Below are 17,928 nucleotides of genomic sequence, written 5' to 3' on the forward strand. Positions count from 1 at the left end.
AGGCCTCAATGTGTCCCCACCTTTATCCTGCTTAGGGAGGTGCAGCACCAAATGGACCTGATATCCTGCACCAAAGGAGCTTAAATCCCCCCTGGAAGGACACAGTGTCCTACATTTTCAGGTAGCCTGAACCTTTTATTTGGTGGGAACATTTAAAAACTTTGTTTCTTTGAGGATAGTTGACACACAACGTTACATTGGTTTCAGGTGTACAACATGGTGATTCACCAACTCTGTATGTTATGTCATCACCGCAGGTGTAGCTGCCATGGGTCCCACACAACACTGTTGCAATACCATCTACTCTATTCCCTGTGCTGTACCTTTTAGTCCTACGGGTGGGAATATTTTAATGTTGTTAAGCTTTCCCAGGATACATATATAATACTAGCTTGTTGTAGCCAGTTGAAAATTGAGCAGGTACCCCCAAATGTGCCAGTCTTCTCTCTGCCTAGAACCACATCTAGACATACAGATTCATAGATGGGTGACTTCATGGACGTGCAATCATACGTATGTGTTGTTTCGCAGCTGTTTGGGTTTTTTTTTCATACCTAATATAAACTTTTTCTAGGTTAGTGACCGTCATCCTTTTTAATGGCTACATAGTATTGCATTGTGTAGATAAACATTTTCTTTAACCCCCCCCCCCCCGCAGCATTTAAGTCATTTCCATGTTTGCCCCTCTTCCTAACATCTTCGTTCACTCATCTGATTATCTCCTTAGCATAAGTTCTCATATATCATATAGGCCCAAGAGAAGGTATGTCATTTTACATTTTGATATATTGATGCGAGTGTGTTCTCAGTCTGGTTAGGACAGACGTATACGCCACCCGCAGGGTATAAAAGCGCCTGTACTTCCTGTCACTGCAGAGAAATCCTAAATGTCAACACCAAGCTTCCGTAACTGCACAAGGTTATGCAATCACTCTCTCCTGTAGCCCCATGCGAATCAGTGTGGCCACATAACCTACATTTGTGTCTAACACCTTTTGTATTGAAATCTAGAGTTGAGGACTCTTTTAGAGCTGCAAATAACTGTAAAAAATCCAGCCCTTTAATCTGATAGGTAAGGAAATGGTGGCTCTGCACGGCCTTCCCAACAAGCAGCAGTGCACACGGGACTCCCAGTCCATTGTCCCCTGACCCTTCAGTGTCCCTGTCACACGTTCCACCGTGCCTTTCTGCCTCCCAGTTGCACAGAGATTGTTGCTTTGCTGGTACACCGAGGCAGGATCAAGCTTGTGCTCCCCTGGCACCAGGTCTGTCTCCATGCTGCCTAGGATTGCCAGAACGGGAGGTGGTATTGCTTCTCCCTGGCCCCCTGGCGCGTCCGCAGGTAGCGGCTTAAGTCTCTGGCAACCACCCTTGGCTGAGGGCTCCTTCCATGCTCCCTGCCTCTCTCTCCTCCTTGTCTCTCTATGACACTGTTTCCAAAGATGACTCTTCACTCCTCTGCCATCACCTCTTCACAGTCAGTCCTTATCTGTTAAGGCTCAGTTATTCTTTGGAATCCTGGCGCCACATTTCTGGCTCCTGCCTGGTCTCCTTAGCTCAAGGTTTCTCAGCCTTAGCACTACTGACATCGCAGGATAGATAATTCTTTATTGGGGGGGGGGGGCTGTCCTGTGCGTTGTAGGAGGATGTGTAGCCGCAGCCTTGGCCTCCGCTCACTAGATGCCAGTAACACCCACTAATAAGCCAGAATTATCTCCAGACATTGCAGATGTCCCCCAGGGACAAAACTGCCCCTGCTTGAGAACCACTGCCTTCGCTAGACGTGACATCATTCTCCACCCCCCCCCCAACTAAAACAGGTTGACCAGATGCCACGAGATTCTAGCACAACTTTTTTTTTTTTTTATTATTAGAGAGAGAGAGAGAGAGCGCGCGCACAAGCTGGGAAGAGGGGCAGAGGGGGAGAGAGAGAGAGATTTTTGTTTTGTTTTGTTTTGTTTTGTTTTTATTTTGAGAAAATCCCAAGCAGGCTTCATGCTCAGTGTGGAGCCCAGTGCGGGGCTCAATCCCATGACCCTGGGATCATGACCTGAGCCAAAATCAAGACTCAGATGCTCAATCAACTGAGCCACCCAGGTGCCCCACCAGCACAACTTTCTGCATGACCATGGGCAAGGAGACTGAGAGAAAGGAGCCAGGATCACTAAATTCTAAGAGCGGGGGGTGGGGGGGTACTAGGCTGCTATGCCCGTCCTTTCTGTAGTTTGGGGGGCCTCAAATCCTCAAGCACAGCAGTCCTGTGACTAGAGTTGATGTAAAAGGTGAACCTCTGTGCCATCCCTGCTCAGACTGGCACGCACATGTTCACCTGTACATGACTAGGGCAGACTTTAGTGATGGAAAAGCTTCTTTAACACGGCTTTTTTGGCTTTACTCGTTAAAGACCTCATGGCATCTAGTAGTGCTACGTCTGCAAGACCGGGTGTGGCACATAGTTGATATTCAATAGATGATTGAATAAACATATAATTGGGAGTATTTACTACTCTATAAGGAGGGAGGAAAACTCATGAATATTTTCCACTCAAGGTCAGAAAGGAAAAAGCCTCCTGCCTCATTACGCATGTCTTGCCTCCCCAGGTCTGACCTATCAGAAACATGGCAACCAGTGCCGTCCCCAGTGACAACCTCCCCACGTACAAGCTGGTGGTGGTGGGAGATGGGGGTGTGGGCAAGAGCGCCCTCACCATCCAGTTTTTCCAGAAGATCTTTGTGCCTGACTACGACCCGACCATCGAAGACTCCTACCTGAAACATACGGAGATTGACAATCAATGGGCCATCCTGGACGGTGAGACACGGATGGTAGCCCTGCATGGGGGTGGGGCACGTGACGCGGAGGGTCAGAGGAAGTTGACCAACTTCCCTGGGGCGGATAGTGTCTTTCACGTTGTCATTATGGGATGGTCGGTGTCAGGCCGTGTATGTTTTCCAGGGTGAATTCTGAATAGCTTTGTGGCAACGAAAATGCGTATTCAACAAAGAGGCTAGCATCGTGCCAACCCAGTGATGTCATGTTTGTTATTTCTTGCTGATCTGAAGCTCTGATTAACATTTACAGATGTCTCTGGCTCCTAAAAAAATGGGGAAGAGACAAACTATTTTTTAGCAAGCATAGTTTATTTCCCTTTGAGAGGGGGAAATCTTGCATTTGACATTGTTTCTAGTGTAGTCTAAATTGGTCTAGATTAGCAATTCTCAAATTGTGGTATCCAGGCCAGCAGCCTAAGATTACCAGGGAGCTTCCCAGAAATGAAAACCCTCAGGCTCTACTGGTTCAAATTCTGAGGGTGGAGCCCAGCAATCTGTGTTTTAACAAACCCTCCAGGTGATGCTAAAGTAGAGAACCGCTGCTCCAGATTCTTACTGGTTATGACTTCGTACTGAGTCTCTCTTTTAAACAAAGAGCCATTAAGGATAGACTGTAATTGTAGGAAGTGAGCTTTGAAAGCCACTGGGATGCACTATCAGATATGTGATTTGCAAGTATTTTCTTCCAGTCTGTGACATGCTTTTCATTCTCTTACCAGTGTCTTTCAAAGACTAGAGCTTCTAATTTTGATGAAGTCCAGTTTATCAGCTTGTTCTTTTATGGATTGTGCTTCTGGTCATGTCTAAAATATTTGCCTAACCCAAGGTCACAAAGGTTTTCTTCCTACATTTTCTTCTAGCAGTTTAATGGCTTTAGGTTCTGTATTTAGCATTAGGATCTACCTTGACTTAATTTTTGTATATGGTGTGAGGTATGGAACAAAATTGTTTTTTGGGGGGGAGGTTGGGGGTTTGTTTTTTTGTTTTTTTCGTATATGGAGATGCAGGTGTTCCAGGGCTATTGGTTGAAAAGTTTCTTCTTTCACCACTGAATTGCCTTTTTACCTTTGGTGAAAATTAGTTGCCCATATATTCTGTTTGTTTGACCTATCCATCTGTCTTATCACCAATACCACACTGTCTTGATAACTGTAGACTGATAACAAGTCTTAAAATCATGTATTGTTAAGTCCCCAAGTTTGTTGTTTTTCAAAGTTGCTTTGGCCAGTCTAGGTCCTTTGCATTTCTATATGAATTTAAGAACCAGTTAATACGTGGCAATGAGAAAAAATGAAATATGGCCTTTTGTAGCAACGTGGATGGAACTGGAGAGTGTGATGCTGAGTGAAATAAGCCATACAGAGAAAGACAGATACCATATGGTTTCACTCTTATGTGGATCCTGAGAAACTTAACAGGAACCCATGGGGGAGGGGAAGGAAAAAAAAAAAAAAAAGAGGTTAGAGTGGGAGAGAGCCAAAGCATAAGAGACTGTTAAAAACTGAGAACAAACTGAGGGTTGATGGGGGGTGGGAGGGAGGGGAGGGTGGGTGATGGGTATTGAGGAGGGCACCTTTTGGGATGAGCACTGGGTGTTATATGGAAACCAATTTGTCAATAAATTTCATATATATAAAAAAAAAATAAAAAAAATAAGAACCAGTTAAATTCTAAAATTCTAGATTTTGATTGAGATTGTGTTGAATCTAAAGATCTGCACATTTGAGAAGAATTGACATCCTCATAATGTTGAACCTTTCAACCCATGAATGCAGTATTTCTCCATGTACTTAGGTCTTCTTTATTTTTTTTTATTTATTTTTTATGAGAGAGACAGAGAGAGAGAGAGAGAGAGAGAGCATGAGTGTGAGTAGGGGAGAGGGGTAGAAGGGGAGAGAGAAAGAATCCCAAGCAGGCTCAGCATGGAGCCTGACTCAGTCTCGATGCAACGACCCAGGGATTGTGACTTGAGCCGAAATCAAGTGTCAGACACTCAAGCTCAATTGACCAAGCCATCCAGGCACCCCTAGGTCTTCTTCTTCTTTTTTTTTTTTTAATTTTTTTTAATGTTTATTTATTTTTGAGACAGAGAGAGACAGAGCATGAATGGGGGAGGGGCAGAGAGAGAGGGAGACACAGAATCTGAAACGGGCTCCTGGCTCTGAGCTGTCAGCACAGAGCCTGACACGGGGCTCGAACTCACGGACCGTGAGATCATGACCTGAGCTGAAGTCGGACGCTCAACCGACTGAGCCACCCAGGCGCCCCATCCCTAGGTCTTCTTTAATTCTCTCATCAGTTGTTTTACAGAATTGATTGCATAGGTCTTTTACCTATTTTGTCAGATTTATATCTACAATCTGTATTATAAATGATATTTTTTTATTGCAGTTGTCACTTGTTTGTTGCTAATATGTAGTAATGCAGTTGCATTTTGTGTATTAACTGTAACCTGCAACCTTGCTAAGTTCACTTATTAGTTCTGGTGGCTTTTTAGTAGATTCCTTTGGGCTTTCTGCAGAGATGGTCATGTCTGCGAGTAAAGATAGTTTTACTTCTGCGTTTGCAAACTGGATGGCTTCTGTTTCTTTTCCTTGCCTGATTTCACTGACTAAAAACATACTTGTCCTGTTCTTGATCTTAAGGAGAAAGGTTTCAGTCTTTCAGCAATAAATAGGATGTTAGCTGTAGGTTTTTTATCGATTCCCTTTATCAGGTTGAAGAACTTCCTATTACTAGTTTACTGAGAATTTTTATGAGGTGTGGATATTGGATTTTTGTCAAATGCTTTTCTGTGTCTACTTAGATACTCATATGGTATTTCATTTTTAGTGTGTCATTTTGGCAAATTATGTTAATTTTTATAATGTTAAACCAACATTGTCTCCCTGGGATAAATCCCACTTGGTCATGATGCTTTCTTCTTTTATGTAATGTTGGCTTTGACTTGCTAAAATTTTGTTTAGAATTTTTGTGTGTATGTTCTTGAGAGCTATACTGGCCTGTGGTTTTCTTGTCATGCCTAGTAATGCTAGCTTTATAGAATGCATTGAGAAATATGCTCTCTTCTTCAATTTTCTGGAGGGGTTTGAACAAAATTGGTATTATTTCTTCCTTAAATATTTAGTTGAATACACCTACGAGGCACTCTGGGGCCGGAGTTTTCTTTGTTGGAAGATTTTTTAACTACAAATTCAATTCCTTTAGTAAATATAGGGATATTCAGGTTATTTGTTTCTTCAGTGAGTTTTGGTAGTTGGTGTCTTTAAAAAAGTTGTTCAGTTCATCAGAGTTACCAAATTTATTGGCGTAAAGTTGTTCATGGTATTCTCTTATTCTCCTGTTAATGTTGGTAGAATCCAGAGTGATGTTTCCCCTCTCATTCCTGATGTTTTTAATTTGTGTCTTCTCCTTTTCCCTAAACAGACAGTCTAGAGATTTATCGATATCATTGATTTTCACAAAAGAACCACCTCTTGAGTCCATTGACTTTTCCCATTTGGTTCCATTGATTTCCACTCTTAGCTTTATTATTTCCTTTTGTCTGCCTACTTTGGATTTAATTTGTTCTTCTTTCTCTAATTTTTTTAAGTGAAAGCTTACATGATTGATTTGAACATTTCTTCTTTTCCAAGATCTTCATTTGGTGCTATAAATTCCCCCAGACTACTTGGTTAGCAGCATCCCACACATTCTAATACACTGTGTTTTCATTTTCATTCTGTTCAGAATACTTTCCTATTTCCCTTCTGAGATTTTCTTTGACCCATTGGTTATTTAGAAATATTTAGCTTTCAAGTATTTAGGAATTTTCCAGAGATCCTTCTGTTACTGGTTTCTATTTTAATTTCACTGTGTCAGAGAACATAAAATATATGATTTAAATTATTTAACACTTACAGAGGCTTATTTTATGACCCAGGGTATATTCTCTCTGGTAAATGTTCCATGTGCACATGAAAAGAATGAGTATTCTGCCGTTGTTGGGTGGAACGTTGTATGAATGTCTGTTATGTTGTTTGGTCTTTGGTTGTTTCAAGTGAGACGATAAATCTGGTCCTTGTTACTCCATCTTGGCTGGAACCAGAACCAAATCATCACTTCATTTAAAAAAAATTTTTTTAAAGTTTATTTATTGATTTAGAGAGAGAGAGAGAGAGAGAGAGAGCAAGCAAGTGCAAGCAGGGGAGGGGCAGAGAAAGGGAGAGGGAGGATCCCAAGCAGGCTCCATGCTGTCAGCACAGAGCCTGATGTGGGTCTCGAACTCACAAACCATGAGATCATGACCTGAGCCAAACCAAGAGTTGGATGCTTAACTGACTGAGCCACCCAGGCACCCCCTGAATCACCACTTAAAAAAAAAATGTGACAGCTTTGTGTGTATACTGAAATGTGTACTTTAAGAAGGGCGAGGGGCACCTGGGTGGCTCAGTCGGTTAAGCGTCCAACTTCGGCTCAGGTCACGATCTCGCCGTCGGTGAGTTCGAGCCCCGCCTCGGGCTCTGTGCTGACAGCTCAGCGCCTGGAGCCTGCTTGGGATTCTGTGTCTCCCTCTCTCTGCCCCTCCCCCACTCACTCTGTGCCTCTCAAAAATGAATAAACATTAAAAATTTTTTTTCTTAGGAAGGGCGAATATTATGGTATTTGAATTATATCATAGTTTTAAAAACCACCATCCTTCAGGGCTTTGGCTGTAGTCGTGAAACTGAATCATTCCCCAGGAACCAAGCACATTCCCGCCTCTGAGACTCTGCATTTGGTATTCTGTCTAGAACATTCTTCCTTCAGCAATACATTCTCACCTTTGTGTAGGTCTCCACTCAAATGTTAAGTTTACCTAAGAAGTCTTCCCTGACCAAACCATCTGTACCAGCAGCCACCCCACCCCTGTCATTCTGTCTCCTTGTTAACTCTTTTTCTTTATTCTACCTTTTACTGGTAAACATATATTTGCTCCCTATATTTACTTGAGTTTTTATTGCTTCCCGATAAAATATAAATTTTTGAGAGCGGAGACTTTATTTACTGCTATATTCTCGGTGTCTAGACGACTGCTTGGTTCATCGTACGTCCTCAGTAAATGTGTGTGAAATGAATGTATGACTAAGTCCTGAACAGTATATGTGCAGTCACAGGTGTGAAGTGCTAGCTGTGTTATATAATAAATATCTATAACCACTAAAAGTTAAAACTTACATTTATGCACCTGCTAAAAATCATCTCATGCGTCACCCATTCAACTATATGCCGCATTTTGGGATATACGGAGTTAAAGAACTATAAGCAGTTTCTTTACTGTGGGACTTAAGAGAATCTTCAATATACAAACATAATATTGGAAATGTATTGGTAGGATAGGTTGTCCTTAGGGTTTCCCAAAGGACCGCTGTTAGCACATCATTCTGGACTATTTCCACAGAAAACATCCCGAAAAACATGGCATAATACATGTAAGAGAGCAACATCATTGCCTGGTGCATAATTGGGACTTAATGAATATTAGTTCTCTATACAGCCGTGTTGACTTCTCTAACTTTTTCTTAAAGTAACTTTGGGTATTAGATTCGTTTCTGAGGGGAAAAAAAGTTCCCAAGGGTGATTTTTAGGAAGATTTTGTGATAATGTTTATTATCACAATAAAAATATTTATTATTTCAGCAGCAGCAGGGAAAAGGGAAGCATGGCCACAGCACTACTTTATAAGCACAAATTTGCAAAGCTTGTGTTCTGAATCTCCTGGGCTCCCCTGGGATGCTGTGCCTCTCAACCTGCCCCCTGAACCCAACCTAATTCAGGGCATTGCCCACCCAGGGCATCCTCAGGCACAGATGCTAGATTGCTACATTTCTCCACTGAGTTAAGTCTTGTATTAAGAAAAGAAAGGCAGGTCAGGGCACCTGGGTGGCTCCGTTGGTTAAGCAGCTGACTTCAGCTCAGGTCATGATCTCATGGTTTGTGAGTTCAAGCCCCGCATCAGACTCTGTGCTGACAGCTCAGAGCCTGGAGCCTGCTTTGGATTCTGTGTCTCCCTCACCCTCTGCCCCTCCCCCACTCACTGTCTGTCTCTCAAAACTGAATAAATGTTAAAAGAAAAGAAAGGCTTAAAACATTCCTTTTAAATATTAATTAGTCTGGCATTTAAAAAGATGCCTGCCCCATGTTTTGGGAGTTTTAATCAAAGGCTGGTTATATTTACGCTTGAGTATAATTCTGACCCCTTCTGAGTCTAGATTCCTCTAGGGTGGATTGCAGCCCTGGGATGGTCAGACTTTCCTCGGGCATCCAGAGTCCTGACCTCCTGCTTCCCTGGAGGCCATACCATCCTGGGGGGGCGCAGTGCTAAGCCTGGGAAGCCTTCCAAGGGCTCTGAATTCTGGGGTTTGCTCTTCTTCCAAATTCAAAAAGAGCAAAAACATGGCAGCTTGATGAGGAGGAGGAGGGGGATAATTATGAGGGCAGTAATGATCTTTACTGAGCAATTACTATGTGCAAACTTCATGCCAAGCACGTTGCATATGCTCTGTTTTAATACAACAGTACTGTGCTAGCTACTGTTGTTATCTCCCTAAAAATAAAGCACAGCAAGATTCACACAGCTAGCAGTGGCTTGAACTCCCCTTTGTCTCCTGGATTCTCTGTTAGTCTGATTGGGTGGGAAAATCCTCTCCCACTAACAAGCTGATCCCTGGACCTCTGGGAATGGACATTGAAATCCTGGGAAGAGGGGAACGTGGCCTGGATTATCAGGATCAAAAGACATATTCACCTGTCTTGCAACTTGCCCAAGGCCCTTCAGAGGGCCAACTATTCTTCCCAGGCTTGCTCAAAAAGCCTTCTCTGGTTGCCACACAGGATTCTCAGAGGCTTCTGCTTACTTACAGACTTGTTTCTTGCTCTCTTTCAAGGGACCTCATTGCCCTGGTTCTCCCAGAATCTAAGACACAGGAGACAGCTGACCTCAGGGGCCAGCAGCTGGGGTCCCCAGTGTCTAGGACTACTAGGCTTTGGAGCAAGCCTGCTCTGGGTTCTTTCCCACAGGTCCTATGGGACCCTGACTTCACCTGTCATGTCATTGTTACAGCCCAGTTCTGGGAACGTCTCGCCGCTGCCCGGTGCCCACCTCTCTGCTGTGCCCACCTCTCCCGGCTCTCCAGCCTTCTCTCTCGGTCCTTGACTTTGGTCCCCCCCTCACCCTGGCTTTCAACTACAGGACTCACCATATCCCAGTTCTCAGGTTTCATGAATGAGGAAGAACCAAGCCTTGGGCAGAGCCTTGAGGTTTTGTATGTATGTATGTATGTATGTATGTACATCTGTATGTACGTATGATTTTATTGTGGTGAAATAGACATAAATCTTAACATTGTAACTGTTTTTAAGTGTATAGGTCTGTGGCCTTAAGTCCGTGCATGTTATTGTGCAGCCGTCGCCACCATCCCTCCGCAGACTTATGTCCAACTGATACTCTGCATCCAGCAAACAATAACTCCTACTCCCCTTCCCCCGGCCCCTGGAAGCACCGTTCTACATCCTGTCTCTTTGAATTTGACTACTCTGAGTACCTCATATATGTATGTGGACTCATACAGCATTGGTTCCTTTGTGACTGGCTTATTTAACTTAGTGCAATGTCTTCAAGGTCCATCCACCCACGTTGTAACATGTGTCAGGATTTCATCTTTTTTTAAGACTGAATGATATCCCACTGTATGTATATACCACATTTTGTTTGCCCATTTGTGCAGCAGCAGACCCTGGGACTCTTTCCACTTCATGGCTCTTGTGAATAATGCTGCTGTGCACACGAGCGTACAGATATCTGTTCCAGTCCGTGCTTCCAGTTGTTTTGTCTTGGAGTTCTTGTGAGCCTATTTTTTTCTGTTAGGCTAGGGCTGGCAGGCTCCTGAACTCTATGGTATCACCCCCCTCACTATATACCTAAGGAAACTGGTGCAGACGGAGAAGTGACTTGCCTAAGTCAAGCTAGAGGCAGAGCAGGCCCAGGGCGTCTTAACTCTGCTGAGCACATCCCCCTTCCTGTCCTGTTTGCGCCTAAACCTTGGCCCTGCAGGGAAGGGTATTGACCGCATCCTCCGCAATCCTACCTACAACAGGGATGGGTGTCACTGGGCTTCTCAGCTGTACGGTTCCCAGTCCCACCCTCTTCCCAGCCTTGCATCTTTCTTCCACCAACGGAGAACAGCAGCGGCCCTAACTCTCCCGACACCTCTTCCCACTGTGGGTTCCCAGGCCCAGCTCTGCAGCCGCCCTGGCCCCCTGTGTCCCCATTGACAGTTTGGTCTTTGCAGAGTGAAAGCTCCAGCCCTTCTCCTGCACCCTCAGAAGCTGGGATGTTTCCACCCTGGCTTCTGCCCAAACCTCAGACACAAGTGCTGTTGTCTTCTCGGAGCAGCCTGGACCTGGCTTTTCCCTGAACACTTGAATCCACATTCTTTCTGGGGAGGAGGAGGGAAGGAGGACATTGGAAGGGCAGCGAGAGGAAAAGGAACATTTATTGAGTGTATTTTTCTGAGCTAGAGCTTCAGAGTAAGCACCGCCCCGTGGCCCCCCAACTAAAAGTGGGGTACAGCCAGAGCTGGCCTGTCGTTCCACCTTTCCACCCATCCTCCTCTTTTCCTGCTGGTAGTGATGTGGGAGGAATTTCCCTCTTTTTCTTTATGAGGGAACATGGCCTCAGATTATGAAATCCAGCCCTGCAGGCCTCTGCCTGACTCTTTATTCTGGTTCCGCCAGCCATCACTGCTTGAATGCTTCCAGTAACGTGGGGCTTACTGATCTCCAAGGAGTTCAGGGCAGTGCCTCCTGGTGCACTGAAGCCAAACCCTCTTTCACAGTGGCTCCTTCTGCTTCACTGCAGTGGGAGCAGTTACTCCTGACCAGACTTTTCTGGAAGGCCAGAGCCTGTGTTAAGGACTTTGCAGGGATTGTTTTATTTCATCCTCCTAACAGTTTTGCTAAACTGAGGTTAATGTCTCCACCATGCCGGTGAGCACAGCTGCTCCTTAGCCAGTACCCACCAGTATTGCCATACTAGTTGATAAAGTAGTGAAATGCTTCCATAACATTGGGAAATTGCTGCTGTTGCTGTCCTGTGTCCCTGGGGACCCAGACCTCCTGCTCCAGCGCCTGTCCAGCCGTCCTCCGATCGGTAAGGCCCCTGCAGGCGGAGGGAACCAAGATTCAGAGAGGGGAAATAACATGTCCAAGGTCACACAGCTCATTAGAGCCCCATTCCTCTGACCCCGAAGCAAAAGATCTTACTCTTGCTCTGTGTCAGCTTAGCCCACTAGCCGGCCTGGGAGCTGAGGTTCACCCCATCAGGCAGTGACCTCGAGTCAGCTCAACAAGGCTGTGTGATGACAGTGTGTATGCAATGTATGCCCCTCCCCCTTCAAAGTCACAGCAGAGCCAGGATTCAGTCCTGGGGTTTGTACCCTAAACCTCAGGTGGGTTTCCTCTTACATTGTTGACAGATCCTATACCCCTGCAGTTAATTTACGCTTTTGCCCTGATTTCAGAACTTCATGTTGATTGCTCTTAAAAGTCACGTGACGATTTTGGACTAGGGCACCGCTGAAGGCGGTAGTGAGAAGGAGTTAGCTTAGCTTCCTGTTGTATTTTGGAGGAGGAAACAACAGCATTTGTAGATGGAGTATATGGCATGGGGTGGGGGTAGAGAGAGAAAGCCTTCGGCCTGCACGCTGGTAGAATGGTTAGGTTTATCAAGATTAGGAAGACTGATGAAAAGCAAGTTTGGGGGGAAATCAAGAGTTTAATTTTGGACATGTTAAATCTGAGATGCCTTTCTCATATACAGATAGAAGTCATGCAGGCAGCCGAATGTCTGAATCTAGAGTAAGGGGAGATGTATAGGCTGGAGATGGAAATTTTGGAGTAGACATGTAAAGCCATGAGATGAGAGGTGGCCAACGAAGTGAATTGGGGGACTGAGTGTGGGGACCCACCAGCATTTAGAGGGTAGAGAGATAAAGGGACAGAACAGGACCAGTCACTGCAGTAGGAGAAGAACCGGAGAGAGCGATGTCCCAAGGCTCTTCAGAAAGGAGGGAACCATCAACTACTGGCCTGAGTGCACGAGCCAGATTAATGTCAGATGTCAGCAGGTGGCCCAGTGGGTTGAGGACTGAGAAGTACCAACTGGATTCAGTGACATGAAAGTCATTGGTGACTTGACTAGATCAATTTTGATAGAGTGGTCAGGAATGGAAGTCTGATCATAGTGGATTCAAGAGAGAGTGGAGGAGAGGATGAGCAGGCAATGAGAACAGACAAGTCAAGGGGTGTGGCTGTAAAGAGGAACAGAGAAATGGACAGCAGCCAGAAGGAGATGTGAGGTCAAGGGGCAGGGTTTTTACTTGTAATTTTTTTGACTTTAATTTTTTTTTTAAGGTGAGAGAAATTAAAGTATGTTTACATTGTGGTGGAAATGAACCACTAGAGAAAGAAATGGATGATGCAGGAGACAACAATAGCAGCAGTGCCCTTGTATAGGTGGAAGAGGACAGGATCCAGTGTCCATTTGGAGGGGATGGGCTTGGACAGGAGCAGGGCCAGGTCATCCCCGTAGTAAGAAGACAGTGGGAGTGTGTGTTTCAGAGAAAAAGAGAGGGGGTCCCTCATACATTTTTTTAATTGAGATGTAACTCCATGGAAAACTCCCTCCTTTAAATAGTATAGATATACAGTTGTGCAGTCACAACTGCTGACTGATTCACAAATCAGCAATCACTTGGATCACCACTGATTGTTCAACATTTCCACCACCTCCCCCTAGAAAGCTCACTCCATTAAGCAGTCATTCCCCATTCTCCCCCACCACCTCCCCCAGTCCCTGAAACCACTGACAGACTTTCTGTCTTTACAGATCAGCCTATGCTGGACATTTCATATAAATGGCACCATACTCTAAGTAGCCTTTCACTTAGAAAGTGACTAGGCTCTTTCACTCAACGTGCTGTTTTTAAGGTGCATCCTGTTGGAGCTTGTATCAGAATTTCGTTCCTTTTTATGTGCGAATAGTATTCTAGTATATGGATATGCATCACATTTTCTTTATCCACTGATCCATTGCTGGCCATTCGGGCTGTCTCCACTCTGGGGCTTCAATGGATAGTGCTGCTTCAGACATTCGTGTGCGAGTTTTTGTGTAGATATGTTTTCACTTCTCTCAAGTGTGTCCCTGGCATGGACTGGCTGGGTCCTATGGTAACTCCATGTTTCACTTTTCAAGGAAATGCTAAACCATTTTCTGCAGTGGCTGCGTTTGCCTCCCCCGCAGTGTGTGAGGCTTCCTCGGTCTGTAAGGTGGGTTGATTTGGAAGCTTGTGGAATTTAGCTGATGATCTCTGTTTCACACCTGTTTCACTCAGCTGGGGATGGAGATTGGAGCAGAGGAGGCCGTGGGAAGCTGTGGCCCAGGAGTAGGAGAAGACTGGATGGGGACACGTTTAGATTTGTTGGGTGCTTTAAGGGCCCCGGAAGTCGGTGCTAGGACTTTAAAGGGAGCAAGGAGCACGGCTCTGAGTTCTCTCCTCCCAGCTATGCGTGGCCACCCAGGGGCAGGTGTGAGGTAGGTGGAAGGTTGAGGGGTAAGCAGATGGGATGGTGTCTTCCGTCTCGGCAGACCTCGGTGCTCTGTCCTCACCCCCTCCGTGTAGACCTGTGCCTCTTCACAGGCCCTGCGGACATTGCTGGCTGCCCAGTCAAAGACAGGCTGGTGCCAGCAGCAGAGCAAGGCTTGGCTCCAGATGGTCTGGTGTTGAAATCGTGCCTCTCCTGCTCGCCAGCAGTGGGAACCTGGGCAGGTCATCGCCTTGCCCTGCTTCATTTCTTCACCTATAAAATGTTGCCCCCCCCCCCCCCACTGATTGTGAGTGGTTGTGAGGAAGAAATGGGGTTGTAGGCCAACGTTTTGCCTCCCTGTTCCTCTCCATTACCAGCACCCCCCTGCCCTGCTACCATCTGTCCCTGGGATGTTCCTGGTTACACAGCTGAGACCCACCCCCCTGCTGCCCTCTTCTTTCCCTGAGAGGGGTATTTGTTTGGGGTAGAGGTGTTCCCAGCTCTTCTAAGAATTCCACAAAACCATAGACCATCTCCCTGAGAGAATGTGCACCCACACATGCAATATGTTCTCCAGGTCAGGGAATTTAGGGACCCCATGAAAATGTATTCCAGGGCTTCTTCCCGTTCCCCCAGCTGCCATAGTGTGGCCTCTCGAGCAGTTGTCCCCTAAGGCTGGTGGCCAGCACTTCTGTCCTGTCATCCTTAAGTCAGTGAGTTGAGGTTGGGGCCACTGCCAGAGGGAAGCTTCCACATCACCAGGGAGCCAGCCGTATGTGCTGCAGGATCTTGCCCCCTCCCCCTTAGAGAGTCCCAAGTGGCCTGGCTTTCCACACCCTGCCAGCACTTTAGAGAAGAAAGCAGCCCTTTTTCTGGGAACAGTGCATGGTGGATGGGTCCAGCCCTTCTGCCTGACACTCAGCCCACTCCATGTATACCCTTACCCAGAAAGGGGAACACAAGTAACATAGTAAAGAGCCCTCATCCCTACTGATGCTCAACTAGGTGGCATGTATTTGTTGGAGTCTTCTCCTGGGAAGGGCACAGGCTTCCCCACCTGACTCCCGTGTGAAATGGGCATGATCACTCCTGCCTCCCACTACGGGTCTGTGGATTAGAGAAAGGTAGAAAACAGCAGGCATGGTCCTTGGAGGCGTATTATCTCTAGAAATCATCATCTCTGTTGTTTTATATTCCAGAACCCTTACTTCACCATGAAGGGTGCGTTACACAAGTTAAAAAGTCACTTCTTAGTGATTTCCCTTAAAGCTGGCCCGGGCTGATCGAACACAGTAACTGCATTTCCTATGGCATGCATGTGATCTGTCTAGTCATTCTGTAAGTATTTTTTTGGACCTGCATTGGGTGCTGAAGCTTTTGAGACACCCAGGGAAATGAAAGCCAGGCTCCCTTCCCACTCGCCCTCTGGAGTTCCCCTCCCCCCGCCCCCGCCGTGGTGGGGAGCTGAGCCAGGCCTGGAGGCACTGACTAGGAGAGACCCACGGAACCCATAACCCAACAGGAAGGGTTCAAAGACACAGGTCAGAGGCTTGGGCTCTCAGGAGAGGAGGCAGACTGCAGCCATGCGGCGGGATGGCTGGGGTAGCTGGCGGAGAGGGTATTCTGGTTCATTTGTGCAAGCCTTGTGCAAAGGCTTGTAATTGAGACACAATCCGGCGGGTTCTGGGTGGCCAGACCCGCACCCTCTGGTTGAAGATAAAAGACTGGATGAGTAGGGACAGCTGGGTCTTGGGGAAGTTGGAGTGGCCTCCTTCCCAGTATGCAGCCTTGAGCAGATCCCTTTAACGTTCTGGGCCTCAGTATCTGCATTTGTACTAGGCCATGAAGAGGACCCAGAGGGCGTGTGTGCATAAAACCCCAGCAAAGTGCCTTCTGCCAGTAGGAACATGGTGGGAAGGACTCTTGTCAGCCAAAGAGCTCAGACTGTACCCTGGGCTGCCGCCAAGGTCAGAGCCCTGAGCCCATGGCAGGGTGTGCCTCCCACTGAAAGCCCTGGAGGAGGAAGAAGAGGAAGAAGAGAAGAAGGAAGAGGAAGAGTGGGAGGGAGATGAGGAGGGAGAAGGAGGAAGGCTCAGCTGGGACCCATGCTGACTGCCCACCTGCGGGGGTGGGGGGCCCCATGCCATGCCCACACGTGGGACTTGGATTCTGAAATTCACAAGATCTAAGAACAGCCCTGGGGTTTCCACTTAAACCCTCCTCAGCCACACTGCTGGCCCCATTATCCTCTGGATGGGAAGACTGGGGCAAAGCAGACAGAGGTACACAGCGCTGACCCTCTCTGTCTCCAGAATCTTTATCTCTTCTCCCTCCTTCTGCCCTGGGTGCCTGTGTCTCTGTCTCTGTCTGTCTCTCTCTCACACACACGCACACACATGCACACACACACACACACACACACACACACACACACACACACACATCGGCAAAACACCTCTTTTCCCACAGTGACTAATACTTTCTCTGGAATCCTCCTACCTTCATGACATCAGGCATGGGAAATGCAGGCTGAATCATAATTTCTGAAATGCATAGCTGCCCATTATCTTCAGCCTCTTTTGGAGGCAGAGCTACTGACAAGGGGCCTGTGCCCCTTCCAGGTGTATGTGTGTGGAGGGGAGGGATGAAGCCCAAACCAGACCAGGCCCAGCTCAGCCCCCATCTGCTCCTTCCTGGTTGCATCTGCCCTTCTGGGGCCCTAAGGTTTAGAATTTCCAAGGCGCCCTCCACTCTCCTCTTTCCCCTTGGCCCCCATTCTCTATGTTCTGTGTCTTCAGTGTCTGCCCATTCATTTTTTTCTCTCCACTTCAAACACACCTGCCTTCGCTGACACCCTGGTTGCCTCTGCCCTGGTCCCTCCTTCACCTCTTCACAGCTTCCCTCTCCAGTCCCCTCCCTCTTTGGCTGCCAGACTTACCCTCTCACTACATCTCTCCCCTCTCTGAACCTTTGGTAGCTCCCCAGCACCCACTGAGTTCAAACATTTTAGTGTAGGATCCAAGGGGCACAGCCTCTGGTCTCCTCGACCTCTCTCCCATCACAGACCTTTTATGCCTGCACACCAGCCTCCCCACGACTCTTTTCTTCCTAGCCTTCAGGCCGTTGCCCATGCTGATTCTCTGCCTGGAAGGCCTTCCCCAGGCCCTATCTTTTTTATGTCAAATGCTGTTCTTTTAAGGGCAGAATAAGTATCCCTTCTTGGCTAAAACCTTCCATTATCCCTCCAAGCTGAAGGGACCCCCCCCCCCCCGCCCCTTCCCTAGATCTCCAATAGTATGTATCACTTTCTGTCCTGTATTATTTTTCTTCAAGTGTCAGCCCAGCTAGCCTGTAAGTACCTTGATAGTGAGATGCAGCTTTCTTTTTAACCACCTGAAGTACCAAGCAGAGTGGATGGCACTGCGTAGGTGCTCAAGAAGTAATTGGCAAATGGATGACTGACTGAATGCACCTCTTAGAGTCCCATGTGCA

At 46.6% G+C, this 17,928-nt stretch overlaps 1 protein-coding gene across 5 annotated transcripts in view; it reads left to right on the top strand.

Annotated features, from left to right (window-relative positions):
- MRAS (muscle RAS oncogene homolog) overlaps positions 1 to 17,928 on the top strand; it is a 55,388-nt gene that overhangs the window by 21,365 nt on the left and 16,095 nt on the right. For all 5 annotated transcript variants that reach the window (XM_047099162.1, XM_047099158.1, XM_047099160.1 and 2 more), the window contains one exon: positions 2,602 to 2,812. In XM_047099162.1, the coding sequence (XP_046955118.1) occupies positions 2,620 to 2,812 (193 nt within the window). In that variant the 5' untranslated portion in view covers positions 2,602 to 2,619. The remainder of the gene's footprint in view (positions 1 to 2,601; positions 2,813 to 17,928) is intronic.

This window comes from Lynx rufus, unplaced genomic scaffold (assembly GCF_022079265.1).
Source record: "Lynx rufus isolate CCGP_SWC_20201006 ecotype Redwood Valley unplaced genomic scaffold, mLynRuf1.p SCAF_5, whole genome shotgun sequence".
Lineage (NCBI taxonomy): Eukaryota > Metazoa > Chordata > Mammalia > Carnivora > Felidae > Lynx > Lynx rufus.